Source organism: Fukomys damarensis, unplaced genomic scaffold (genome assembly GCF_012274545.1).
Source record: "Fukomys damarensis isolate Sample0158 unplaced genomic scaffold, DMR_v1.0_HiC HiC_scaffold_38, whole genome shotgun sequence".
In the NCBI taxonomy this organism is placed as follows: Eukaryota; Metazoa; Chordata; class Mammalia; order Rodentia; family Bathyergidae; genus Fukomys; species Fukomys damarensis.
In genome coordinates this window covers 25897716-25911068 of record NW_022900950.1, presented here as the reverse complement: position 1 = coordinate 25911068, position 13353 = coordinate 25897716, and the positions used below count along the sequence as shown (strand labels likewise).

At 46.2% G+C, this 13353-nt stretch overlaps 1 protein-coding gene across 1 annotated transcript in view; it reads left to right on the top strand.

Moving 5' to 3' along the window:
- Positions 1-13353, top strand: part of Lats2 (large tumor suppressor kinase 2) — a 58115-nt gene that overhangs the window by 33571 nt on the left and 11191 nt on the right. Inside the window, exons 2-3 of the mRNA XM_010607500.2 lie at positions 11265-11397; positions 13073-13349. Coding sequence (XP_010605802.1) covers positions 11265-11397; positions 13073-13349 — 410 coding nt within the window. The remainder of the gene's footprint in view (positions 1-11264; positions 11398-13072; positions 13350-13353) is intronic.

The window sequence follows — 13353 nt, the reverse complement described above, 5'->3', positions numbered from 1 at the left end:
ATGTATATATATTTATATGTATATATAAAGACTAATAATAGCAGTATGTTATGCATCAATAGCAGCAACAGCTTTTCCAGGTTCTGCAGTCATCTGAACAAAATTATAGACATTCAGCACATTCCATTAAAACAAAACAAAATAAAACAACAAAAAAAAACAAAGAAAAGAATAATATCCAGAAGACCGCAAAGTTCTGTTGCTGTTGTGGTACCTGGCACCATTTTTTTTTATTAGCATCTTAATCATCATCTGGAAAGAGAACATTCTAGAGTAATATCATTAAATGTAGCTCTGATAAAGCACAGTCCCTACTATTTATCATAAAGCAGGTATAAGATATTTTACATTCATAGAGGTACGATACAGTACCATCCTACATCACTAATACTAGAATCAGTTTTGGTTTGAAATTTACTTTGTCTGCAAATAAGATTGCTACCCCTATTTTTTTCTGGGCTCCTGTTACATGGAGAATTGTTTTCTATCTTTTCACTTTCAGTCTGTGGGCTTCGTTTTGCACTAGGTGTGTTTCTTGTATACAACATATTGTTGGATTCTGCTTCTTATTTCATTTTGCCAGACTATTTCTCTTGATTGGTGAGTTGAGGCCATTGACATTGCTGGTTATAACTGACATATACTGACTTACTATTGACATGTTATTGGCCTTTTGTTGACTCTTTTTACTTTTTCACCTTCTCCTTTTAATTTCTTGCCTTGCCTATTCGATTTGCTCTGTTGGGCCTCATGGTGTTGTTGCCTTCATTGTCTTTTTCTAGGGTCTTGTTTAGAATTGCTTGTAGTGCTGGTTTGGTATTCATGTAGTTTCTCAGGTGTTCTTTGTCGTGGAAGTGTCTTATTTCCCCATCCATTTTGAAAGAGAGTTTTGCTGGATACTTCAGTCTAGGTTGAAGGTTGTTCTCTTTTAGTACTTGAAATATCTCATTCCAGGCTCTGCTTGCCCCAAGGGTTTGTATTGAAAAGTCTGCTTTGATTCTAATGGGCTTTCCTTTATATGTGATTTGTTTCTTTTCTCTTACTGCTTGTAGTATTTTGTTCTTCTGTTGGGTTTCTGGGATCTTGATTATTATATGTCTAGGTGTAGATTTTTTTTTTTTGTAGCTAGTTGGGGCCCTATATGCCTCAGTTATCTGAATGTCAAATTCTTCCCCTCTGTTTGGGAAGTTTTCTGTCATTAATTCTGTGAACAGCTTTTTAAAATCCTTTGTATTTTCTCCTGCTACTTCATGGATTCCTCTCAGTCTTATGTTATTCTTCTTTGCATCATCTAGGAGTTGTTGGATCGATATCTCATGATCTCTTGCTGTTTTTAAGAGACCTCTCTTTTTATGGTCACTGACTGCAATCGTATCTATATCTGAGAGTCTGTTTTCACATTCTTTTATTCTGTTGCATACACTTTCTATGCAGTGTTTAATCTCCTGGATATCTGTTTGAATCCGTTTTACGGATTCCATTTCTTTCCTATGTTGGACGTTTATTTTTTCCATTTCTTTCTTATGCTGGGCCTTCATGGCTTCTATCATGGTCCTGAGCTCATCTATTTTTTTCTCAGTTTCTGCTCTAGAGTCTCGAATCATGACTTCCATTTTGCTCACTATCTCTATGGTTATCTGGGAAATTATTTCTGTTTTGAATTTTTCTAGAGCCTGATTGATCTGTTTTGTTACTTCCTGTGCTTTGAGTTTAGGGTGTCCTGGTGGTTCACTATCGGCCTTTTCATCCTCATCTGCCCTACTGTTTGCCATTGGTGAACTGGAAGTCTGTCCTTGTGTCTTGCTTAAGTGTTTTCTCATTTTTATTTTTTATTTTTGTTGTCAGGCTGTCCTTGGTTTAATCTCTGGGTTATCACCCAAATCTTCCTGATATATTTGCACCCTAGCTTCTGTGTCTCTAACAACACAGAGACATTCTCATCTTCATAACATCAGAGAAGCAGCTCATCAAATCAACCACAATGCTTTACCCCAACTGGTACAGTCAGTAACACATTAAGATCAAGCACAACTTGGACACTGACCACCTGTGATAGTCACTAGTCTATCACCCTTAAATCATTTTAATTAAATTGAAATCAAGAAGCAGTCCAGAACATGTCGGCAGTGAACAAAATTTCAATGTAGTGTATTTACCATTTAATGGCTCAGACAGAGCGAGGATGCAAGTCCCCTGGTCTCAGTTAGCTGATGGATGAACCCCATGACGCTGACTGACCTCGGGATGCAAGGCCCAGATTGAGTTCCCCAACCTTCTGAATGGTTGAACTCCACAATGTTCTATTACAGGTTTCCCACACCCTTTCTTTAAAGATGTTCAAAGTTGGGAACTCAGAAAAATACCCTTGATGACCACCTCTGCCTCTGCAGAGTGGGTCCAAAGACTGGCACAGTCAGGAGGTCTGAGAGTGCAGGGGGTGGGTGTGCTTATGGGGGACTTCAGGGGTGCCTGTGCAGCTACCTTCCCGATGCTTGAGCAATGGCGGCTGGGTCGGGAGCAGGCGTGTCTCTCCTTCCTGCGGTGGATCATGGCCCAGGCTACCTCCCAGTGCCTGAGTGATGGCGGCTGGGTCGGGAGCAGGAGTGGCTCTCCTTCCCGTGGTGGATCGGGGCCCAGGCTACCTCCCAGCACTGGAGCAATGGTGGCTGGGTCGGGCTGATTTATTATTCTTAATGTCGATGTTCCCCAGAAGCCTCATGTGCTCATAGGTGGGACTGATACTGGATCATAGGTATGTGACACTGGTTCAGTCCACTATGTGGTTTAGCATAGTTCTGGATATGAATGATGGAAAGACCCAACCTGGGTGTGAGTGGCCCAGCCAATAGGCTGGTAGCCTGGATGGAATAAAAAGAGAAAGGGAGGCTTGGTCTTTCCTGCCTGTCCTACCATGAGCTGTTTTTCCTCTGTGATGCCCCTCTATAGTATTACCCTGCCTTGGAGCTAGCCAACTATGGGCTAAAACTTCTACAAACTTTGAGCCAAACTAAACCTTTCCTTTGTGGATGTTGGGCATTTTGCCCCAGCAGCAAGAAAGTAACTAAGACAGAGATATTTAACTACTTTTAACAGTTTACCCCAAACATCAGTGCATTTGTTTACATACTGAATATCCCTAGCATTGCTCAGATAGGCCTCATTTCAACACTTGACTCTTGTATTGAATCAGTTTGATTAAATTTTCATTTTTATATTTTCTGTTATATTATCTTATAAAAATTAACAAAAAAATCTACACATTTTGGTTATCCTGTATTTAGATAATTGGATTGGTAAGTGGTTAAGTACAGTTTTCTAAATTAGCCTGAGAATAAACTTCAAGAAGTAAAATTATGAAATCAAGATATAAAAAATTTAATAATTTTTAATGTCATTTTATAGTTTCTCCAGTCACCAGAAATATATAGTTGTGAAGACTTTTGCCAACCCATTTAATGATTACTAATTTTATTTTGGTGTTAATATCAGTTATGAAATGCTATTTTCTGAGTTTGTTTTGATTGCTGACAAGGCTGACAGTTTTTCATGTTGGTTTAGTTTTAGGCCAAATTTCTTCATTCTCTACCTGTAAATTCTTTTTAAAATTTTAATTTTTCCTTAGAAGTGTGTTATGGCTTGTATTTAGATTCCCCCAAAAGCTTCTTGTGGTCACAGGCAGGAAGTTTCAAAGGTGGCTAAATCTAGATGGTGTGATTTTGGGATTAAGAGTGTGATGCTGGGATTAAGAGTGCCTTTTCCTGGATGTAATGTCACCACCCAAAAGGCAGGTAGCTTGGATGGAATATAAGGGGAAAGAAAGAAGCTGCTGCTTCTTGCAGCTTTGCTATCTCCTGCCTGCCTGCCATGGACTTTTTCTGCTCTCTGATGCCCCTCTGCCATGTCACCCTGCCTTGGAGCCACCCAGCTATGTACTGAAACCTCTACAAACTGAGCTGAAATAAAGATTTCCTCCTTTAACTTTGGATATTGGGTAGTTTGTCTCAACAACAAGGGAAGTAACTAGAACAAAGCAATAAGCATTTCTGCCCCTCCAGGCCCTGACTGGAGAACACATTAAGATGAGGGGTGGTGGCTTTCCCAGGGGCTTTACAGGCCACCGTCAGGGGCTGAAATTTCTGCTCCCTGCACTAATGTGAGGCAGTAACTCATTTTTTTTTCCTGTGCATCTGTTCAAAGTGCAAAGATTGCTTCCATTTTCCTTTACTTTGTTTGCCAGATATAGCTTGAGCACACACACACACAAAAGCAGCTGGTGAGAGCCTGTGTGGAAGCTTTTGCTTCTTTCAGGAAGTACAGAGAAGAGTGGGCGCCTGTGATTCACACTCGCCCCGCCTGGGGCTGTGTTTGTGATTAAGGCCTGACAACTGCCAGCAGGATGTAGTGAAACACTGTGTTGCACTCACTTCCAACGAGCCTCTAGAACCCTTTCACTCAGGGAATGAAGCCATTGGCCTGGCCCTCAAGGGACAGTGGGGACCTGAAGGGAGGCCTCCGCTACTGATTGGACCTCCTTTTACTTCCTCTGGCCCAGCCTAGGGAGCAGCACCCCTCAGAAATACTGGGCTCCTTGCTTTCTTCTCTGTTCTCATCAAGAAGTCTAGTGCTTTGGGCCGCACGACAGCAAGGCCACCATGGCCCTGCAGCCACCACTTCAGCCACTCTCTTGCTTCCTGTCTTCTGTGGACTGAAGCCTGAAGTTACGAGAGGCTGAGGGACAGGCAGAGAAGAGCCCTGGGAGACCTGGCAAGGCAAAGTACTTACTCCATTTCTAGTTTTTCAGCCAAACCTCATAGTTGGAATGTTAAAACTCAGAGATATGGCTTTGGTAACATTTGAAAAATGCTCTCTCAACAGAAGGGATGGGGGAGGATCTCCATAGGAAATTCCTTCCTTTATACATAATAATTTGTCACTGATTTAAATTACTCTCTGTCACATAGTGATGTACATAAAACAGTTTCGCTGCATAGAAACTACGAACCCAGCTCCTAGGAGACTACAATTAGTGCAATCGTAGGAGCATATGTGGCTCCCACAGCTGACCCTGCAGGCCTTGCTCATGGTGGAGAAAGGGTAGCATCAGCAGGAAAGCAGAGGCTCCTAGTGGGCACCCAGAGTGACAGCCTCCGCCCTGTTTTGTGGTCAGCAGGGCTGGTAAGGCAGGCTTCCTAGAGGACACCCAGATGAAGGAGGTATAGGTGGGACAAGGAAGACATTGGTGATCAGCCACATCAGAGGCACAGGTGCAGCTGGCCAGGAGCCCTCCACATGAAAGCACTGGTCCAAGGCTCTGGCATGGTGGCAAGAAAGCAGTGGCAACAGGCCCTAGGTCATTCTGTTAAACTGCCTCTGTACCTGCCACCCTTTCTGCCCAGCCAGAAGTTGGGCAAATCTCACAAGTTCCAGGCTTTGTTGTGATTGAACCAGAGATCACCACTTTGTTGAAAAAATTAAAAGGAGAAATCTCTTGGGAAAGACACTTCAGATATAGATGTTAAGAACAGCTTTTTTTTTTTTTCCTGTTTTTTTTTTCGGGGGGGCGGGTACCGGGGATCAAACTTAGGTCCTTGCGCTTGCGAGGCAGGCCACCGAACCGCTGAGCTAAATCCCTGGCCCAAGAACAGTTTTTTAATAACTCACTCACCTGAGGGAGTAGCTCCCAGTGGTAGTGTGCCTAGTGCATGAGGCTCTGGGTTCCATCCTCAGCACATCCAGGAAGTGTGTATGCATGAGCACGTGCACACATGCATATTTTACATGACCAAGGTGAAGTTTCACCAGAACTGTCAGTAGCAGCAGGAAACCAGTGCAGTTAAAAAACCTGTTTATCTTGCCCTCTTCAAAACCCATATGTCTGCTTGGGCCATGAGACAGAAAGTCTTGAGAATCTCTGCTTTAAAGGAGTGGAGTCATTCCTGCTATCTGGGCCAAGGCCAGCACCCTAAGCTGAGAGTAGCAGACCTGTGCGTGAGATGCTCAGAGAAGGTGGGGTGGCCAGGCCTCGGATGCTATCCTGTGTGCAGCAGCACTCTGTCCTTCTGGCTCCCCTTCTGCAATGAGTCTGATGAAGAATGTTTCTTTGAAAATGAGTGAACCTGCAGGAGCAGCTCATAAGAACCTACACGAGCAGGTCACAGAGAAGCAGATAAGGGCTCCAGGTAAGAAGAGCACAGCAGGCAATTACCTGGTCATAACTGTGGCCCAAATTGTGAGGCAATGGAGTTGGGTCCATTTTGCTGGATTGGGTATGGGATGTGAGGAATGGTATCATTTCTGCTTCCAAAGCATCCAGGATCTTTCACCACTTTAGCCTAGGCAGAGCTAAGTATGCTTCTGGACTGCACATGGGATGTGAAGGAAACCTCAAAGTTAGGATGCTCCCAAGGTAAGAAGGGCTGGGAGGACAGGTGAAGCCAGGAATCCGGTTTGGCATATGAAGTATGACAGTAGGTGGAGTGGCCAATGACAAAGCAGGCTTGAGCACTGGGGGAGTCTTATGCCAAATGCGGTGTCTGAGAAGATGGCCCCAGGTCCAGCCCTGCTGTGCAGAAGGCTAGCTTTGGATGTGCTGGCCTAGTTCCTTATGGACCAGCATCTCTTTCCAAAGACGTTAAGCAATCCTAAAGTAGGCTTCGTGGAATGGTGTGGGCAGAGAATTTAGTGGTGTATAGGATTTTCTTGGTGTACATTGCTAGGTGGCATAAAGTGATCAAAATCTCATTAACCTACTGTATTACTCTATTAGTAGTAAGTGGTGAACAGCACACAACTGGATAGTGTTGACATTTTGTGGAAATGTAGAAAAGGCTTTGTAGAAAAGGCTGACTTGAAGAATGACCTAGATATTCCTGCTGGGTACAAAGCAGTACGTGGAGAAGTTGTGGACTGTTGTTGTCATGCTTTGTAAATGTTAGGTGTCTCTGGTTTGTGCCTTGTGTCCATGTCCTGCACGGCAGAGGCAGCTCACCAGGGAACCAGGTTCTGCCTCAGTCCCTGCTAGTAGGTCTTCCTCTTTCTATTGACCACAGATCAGAGTTTGATTCAGTCACTCACTCAGTTGTGGAACACACATCACTGATCTCTTCTGTTTTGGCACACACAGCATCCTCCCCTTTCTTGTGTTAGGGAGCGCTTCCCAGTTGTATGCCTGTCTTGGCTCATGCAGAGGTCAGTACATAAAGCAGCTGGAAATCAACTGAAAAGACTGGAGGTGTGTATTGAGGCCTGGTGAAAAGAACACATTGCATTTCTCTGTGGAACATCCAAAAATAAAATGCAAAGCATTAGATACATTAAATACCAACGTGCATTAAGTTGTCGCCTTTTGAGAGACAACAGAGATGCTTCTGTGAAGTGACAGCTGCCCTGAAATGGTGCTGAAATGTGCCACTGTCTCCTGTAATCCCCGAGCAACCTGATCAGTCTCATGTGACTGATGCTTAGAGTAGTTAAGGATTTGCTGAAGGTGGCTCAGCTGCTAGAATGCAGACAGGAGGTGTGAGGCCAGGCTGCTGCCCCTTGTCTTGGCTCTGTAGCACTATGCCACCTGCCTACTTTTGGAATGACCATACACGATTCTAGAACAAGACTCTTTAGCAATGTTCTCTTACGTTCTTGTGAAAGGAGGTTAAGAGGCCAAGCTCTTCCACTGGACTTCAGCCTTGCCTCCTCCAAGAGACCTGTGGTTCCATTGTGCCTGTTTTGTTTTGTTTTTTTAAGACAGGATCTTATTGTGTAGTTCAGGCTGGTCATGAATTTGCAGCGATCATCCTGCCTCAGCCTCACAAGTGCTAGGATTATAGGTGTGCACCATGCTTGACCCTCCATTATGCTTCTGTATGTACTGTGTACTCACCCTGAAATATTGTTTCTGGATCAACTTAAAAATAGGTTCTCAATTTCCTTCAGCTCTTAAAACACAGATATGGAGGGGTAGGGGTGTGGCTTAGTGACAGAGAGAGCACTTGCCTAGCATGTGTGAGGCCCTGGGTTCCATCCCTTGAACCACACACAGCAAAGCATAGGCATATGGTCATATACAGTAGCATCTTCTGTAAGGTGATTTATAGAAACTACATATTTGCTACAGAGGGTGGTGATGGATAGATAACAAGGGCAAGCCTTAACTGACTTGGGATTATTTGAAAGTTCTATTTATAAACAAGCTGGCTCATGACTGCAGTTTGATTTTGCTACTTGAAGCAGCCCTATGAGCACAAGTCTGCACTTGTTGCCCCCTTGGGTAGGTTTCTCTCAGTTAAGTTCCTAGGTGAGAGGCAGTAGGTGGTTTGTAAATAGGGAGAGTTCGAATTCACACAGAGCACATGATCTCTCCTGGAGTTCTTGCCCCCTTGACTGATAACATAGTAATGAGCGAAGCTGGTGCTTTACCTTGGAGGAGATGGGGCTGGCAGTCAGGTTTCCCACAAAGCACTTGAACACTTAGTGCTGTTTGCAGTTAGGGTCTCCTCAAGTTGGTGCTGCCCAAAGCTGCGGCTCATGATCCTGCTAAGATGTGGTCTTAGGAATGTGCCTTCCTTCCAGCTGTGGGGTCTTGGCAGACATGATCCTCACTGCACAGCACAGCACAGCTGTGAAGTGGGAAGGTGGAGTCTCAGCATCCTTCCAGGTGAGCAGCGGGCGGTGCATCCCCAGGCTCTGCTGCATTCTTTCCACAGCTCTTCCACATGCTCAGCAGGAGCCCTTCCTGTAAACCCAGGCGCTTCGAGACAGACCAGCTCTGTTTTTGTTTTCATTTCTTTGGTTTTTTGAGACAGGGTCTCGCTTTGTAGTGCAGGCTGGCCTTGAACTCACAGCAATCATGGCAATCCTCCTGTGTCTGTCTCCTGAGTAGCCCAGCCAGCTTAATTTTTTTTTACCATCTCATGATCTGCTTCTTGAGCTGCTGCTTCTGTTCTGTTCTCCAGTACAGCATGCCATCTTGGACTGGTCCTGGTCCCTTCCCACCCTGCCATCTGGCAGGCCCCCACACCATGTTGAGGACCATGTAGCCAAGTACAGTCAGTATGTGATGTCCCACCACTGAGCTGATATTTGGCCAGGAATAGAAAGCTAGATTTAGTGTTAAATGACCAGAGGGATATTACACATTTAATTCATTCTAGGCTCTGTGCAGGTGGGCGGATGTAGCCAAGAGTAATGTGCAATTTCCTGTCCTGCTAGATTCTAGTCCTAAGGGAGCCACAGACAGACAGCTGAGAGGGACACAAGTTACAGTAACGATGAGGCTGTCAAGGGGCACTGGAGACAGTGCTGTCTCTTAGCAGAGTGGTCAGTGTTCCCACAGTGACTACTGCCCTGAGCAGCCCCGTGTGGCCTCTGCACCTCTTCTTCCCTCCTGACTGCTGGGTTTCTCTGCACTCTCCACGTGCCACCCACTCTATTGCCCTTCACTGTGCTGTGAGACTTCTCCTGAAGCCCGTTTTACTGCCTCAGCCTGCTTCTGGGTCTGAGAGCTGCCCTCAGGCTCTTTACCTCTCTTCACCCTCTCTGTTCCTGCTGTCTTGTCTCTGAGTTCTCTCTTGCTTCTTTAGCCTCCTGAGTGCCTCAAGCTCTGTATCCCATAGCTGCCCCCAGATTCTTCTTCAGACTCACTTTTCTCAGCTTCAAAGCTCCTGTGGTTTGAAAACAGGTAAAACCCAGGATAGTCTGGCCTTAGTCTGCAGCTCCCTGTCCCCTGTCCCCTGTCCCCTGGTGCCATCCAGCCCACTGAGCCCAGGCCACTGTGCAGAGTACCTATTCTGTCCCTGTATTCTCCACCTGTCCAAAGCCCATCTGTCCTTGAAGGATGAGCTGTACTTCCCCCTTCCCTCTTGGGTGGAAGGGAGCCACTGCCACTGTCATCCACTCCACCTGTACCTCTTCTGTGGTGGTCATTGGTGTCTATCTTCTGCTCATCCTACAAGCAACATTAAGGGATTTGTCCTGTGGTGGGGCTCCAAGGGCTTCTGTGTGATGCCTGCCTTTTCTTTCTCCTCTTAGCTTTTACCTAAGGGCAAGTTCCTACTACCATAACCCACATGGCACACTATAAACAGTAGGCATTCAGGGCTGCGGATTTAGCTCAGTGGCAACACACTTGCCTCAAGTGCAAGATCCTGAGTTCGATCTGTGGTACCAAAAACAAACAAAATACAACAAAAACAGCAGGCATTCAGTAAACATTGTCATGACTCTTCATTACTCATACTGTCCCCTCCAAAATACATCACCTCGTTACCCTGGGGTGAGCTGGGATTCATGCAGATTCCCTGATTCCTACAGTTCCTTCAGTGAGAGCTAAACTTGTTCTCATTTTAGGTTCATCTTGGATTTATTAGTGTAACCACAATAGCTCTTTGGGGAGAAGTTAAAAGTTTCTTTCAGATTGTATTAGTCAGGGTTTGGGGATTTGGCTCTTTGGTGCTGCCACCTGCTTTAAAAGCATAAGATCCTGAGTTCGATCCCCAGTACCCCCCCAAAAAAACCCCACCAGATTGTATTAGTCATATGAGACAAAATACCTGACATCCATAACTTACTTTGCCTTATGATTTCAGAGGTTTTATCTCTGGTCAGCTGGTTCCAAGGCAGGAACATCATGGCAGGAGGATTCAGCCAAGCAAAACTGCTTAATCATGGCAACCAAGAAGCAGGGCAGAGGAACAGCACCAAAAAGGGAGGGGCAAGGGATAAGATACAGACCCCAAGTCATGACCCCATGAGCTTCCCAGACATACACAGAAATAAGCTTTACTAAGCCCCTGCGCAGCTCCCAAGCCGGTCAAGTTGACACATAAGCCCACCATCAAATTTCCATATGTTCATGACATGGGCTGTACAGTCTGCTGTGCTGTGTGCTTGGCTTTTGTCATCACCCACAGGATCTTGGCCATCTGTGTGCATTTTTTCAGTACTAGGTAATTGAAGCCAGGGTCTTTGCACTGAGCTGCATCTACATACAGCCTTTTTGTATTTTGAGACAGGGTTTTATTAAATCACTAAGTTACCCAAGCTAAACTCAAACTTGTGATCCTCTTGCCTCAGCCTCCAGAGTGCTAGGTTTACAGTTGTGTACCACCATGCCTGCTCACCTGTGTGCATTGTGAGAGTCATCTATAGCACCTTGCAGGGCCCTAGTAGTCCTAGAGTGGCAGAGTGTTACAGCATAGCCAGGAATGGAGTGGGGACAGAGGTCACTGCCGGCCTTGATACAGTCTCACATTTCCATCCTTTCCCTCTAGGAGATGGCGGGCAGAGCACTCAAGCAGACTGGCAGCAGGAGCATTGAGGCTGCCCTGGAGTTCATCAGCAAGATGGGCTACCTGGACCCAAGGAATGAGCAGATTGTGCGTGTCATCAAGCAGACTTCTCCAGGTGAGTCCTGACAGCAGGCCGCAGCATGGCCGGTGAAGAGAATCTGGGATCTGAGAACACAGCAGTTGCAGGAAGATACCCAGCCTGCTGTGGTCAGGAGATAGTCTTTCCTCACATCCCTGTCCCACTGACAGGAAAGCTGAGCTGGCCCTGTGAGAGTCAGAGCCAGAGTGGGGACATAGCAGATCATGAGACTTACTGTCTAGGAAGTGTGTGCTTATTTTTCTTATGTGAAAGATGGAAAAATTCAGCAAAGTGAGACTAAAACTGCTACACTTAATCTTAGCCAAAAGGCTGAGAAGTGATGTGAGTCTAAAAATATTTTTACTTTCCCTTGATCCTGGAGAGGAATCTGAAAAGGAAAGCTTGGTAGGTTTAGGCATCTAAAACTCATCTTGGCTTCTCATACCACTGCCTCTTAGAGCAGCTGTCAGGGCCAACAGCTGTAGGCAGTGTGTTGGGTTCCCCCCAGGTTCTCCTGGAAGGGACAGAGTTACACACTCTGCCCCACTGGCTGCAGGGATAGGAAGTGGGTGTTCCTCTTGAAGGATGAAATGGGTGGGTTCTGCTTTGGGTTCTTGAGGTCCCTGGGGTATGATAGAAGATTCATTATGTTTCCCAAAGTAGTTTTTCCCCATTTCATGGAAGAGCTGAGATAAAACCCACTTGATGTGATATGTGAGAAAATTTCACAGGCTTTTGTGACTTGTATCTCTGCTGTTTAGGGGACATACAGTTCTCTTTTCTTTTTGAGAGAAGGACTTTTCCTTAACCAGTCCCCATTCGGCCACCCATGTCTTAGTCCATGGTGTCAAAGTGAAACACAGGCCCTAGCTCTGTAATGATTTACCTCCTGGTTGCCTTTGTTTCGGTGCCTCTGTGCATCTATTCATCTTCTCAGCAGTTGTCTGGTTGTGACTTGTCCTCCACACTGTGGCTGCTGGGGCCATGCTTTGCCAGGCATTGAGAGTGGGGGTGTTGTTGTGGATGGCAAGGCACAGCCTTGGGACTGCAGTGCACTGCCAAATGAAGCAGAGGGTTGGAGTATGGAATTAAAGGGCACCTTTGTCCATTCTCCCAGGAGTCTATTTTAAATGAAGAGAGGTTTTCAACATGGAAAAGTCAGGAATCAGGAAACAGTGTCAGAAATCCATCTAGATATTTGAGTTCCGGAATTATGTGGTTTTTGTTGCTGTATATATGTTGTTTGGTTTCAATAAAGGCAAAACCTCCAGGAAAATCTTTATTTTGGAAAATAAATGAAAGCAAAGTGGACATTTGAACAGTGGCTATGATTCTGCCCTTCTTAGGGAAAAGACGACTTTGGGAACAGTAAACTCAGCTGTCCCAGATGACTCAGCTGTTTTCATGCAGAAAACAGCTGCTGTCCAGATGGCTCCTGAGGGTGGTGGGAGGCAGGTCCTAGGTGTGTCCTCTGGGATGTGAGGATTCCCGGCAGCACCAGGACACTGCCCCTCTGTGGCCTGCAATTCTCCCATCTGCCTTTTAGGGTGACTGGGCCCCTGAGCTGGACACTACCTGTCAGGGTCCTCCCTTAAAGACCCTGTGTGCAGCCCAGTCCCACAGACATCACTAGAGGGAACCACTAGTAGGGACCTGAGGGTGCCAGCTCCGGCATTCCACGTGCTGTCACGTCTTCCTTTCATTGCTGCAGGCAAGGGCCTTGTGCCTACCCCGGTCACGGTGGCCCGAAGGCCAAGCTTTGAGGGTGCACGTGAAGGCTTCCCGTCTTTCCACCCGCTGCCCGGAGCAGCCTATGAAGGCGCAGGCTTCTGCGCAGACTCTGCGGCGCTGGAGGAGGTGCCACGGCCCTACGTGGACTTCCTCTTCCCTGGGGCCCCACACAGCGTACCCCAGGCCTATGGCGCTGAGGCAGCGGCAGGTGCGCGCTTCCCGGGCCCACACTACGGCCGCACACGCCTGCCCGGACCTGGC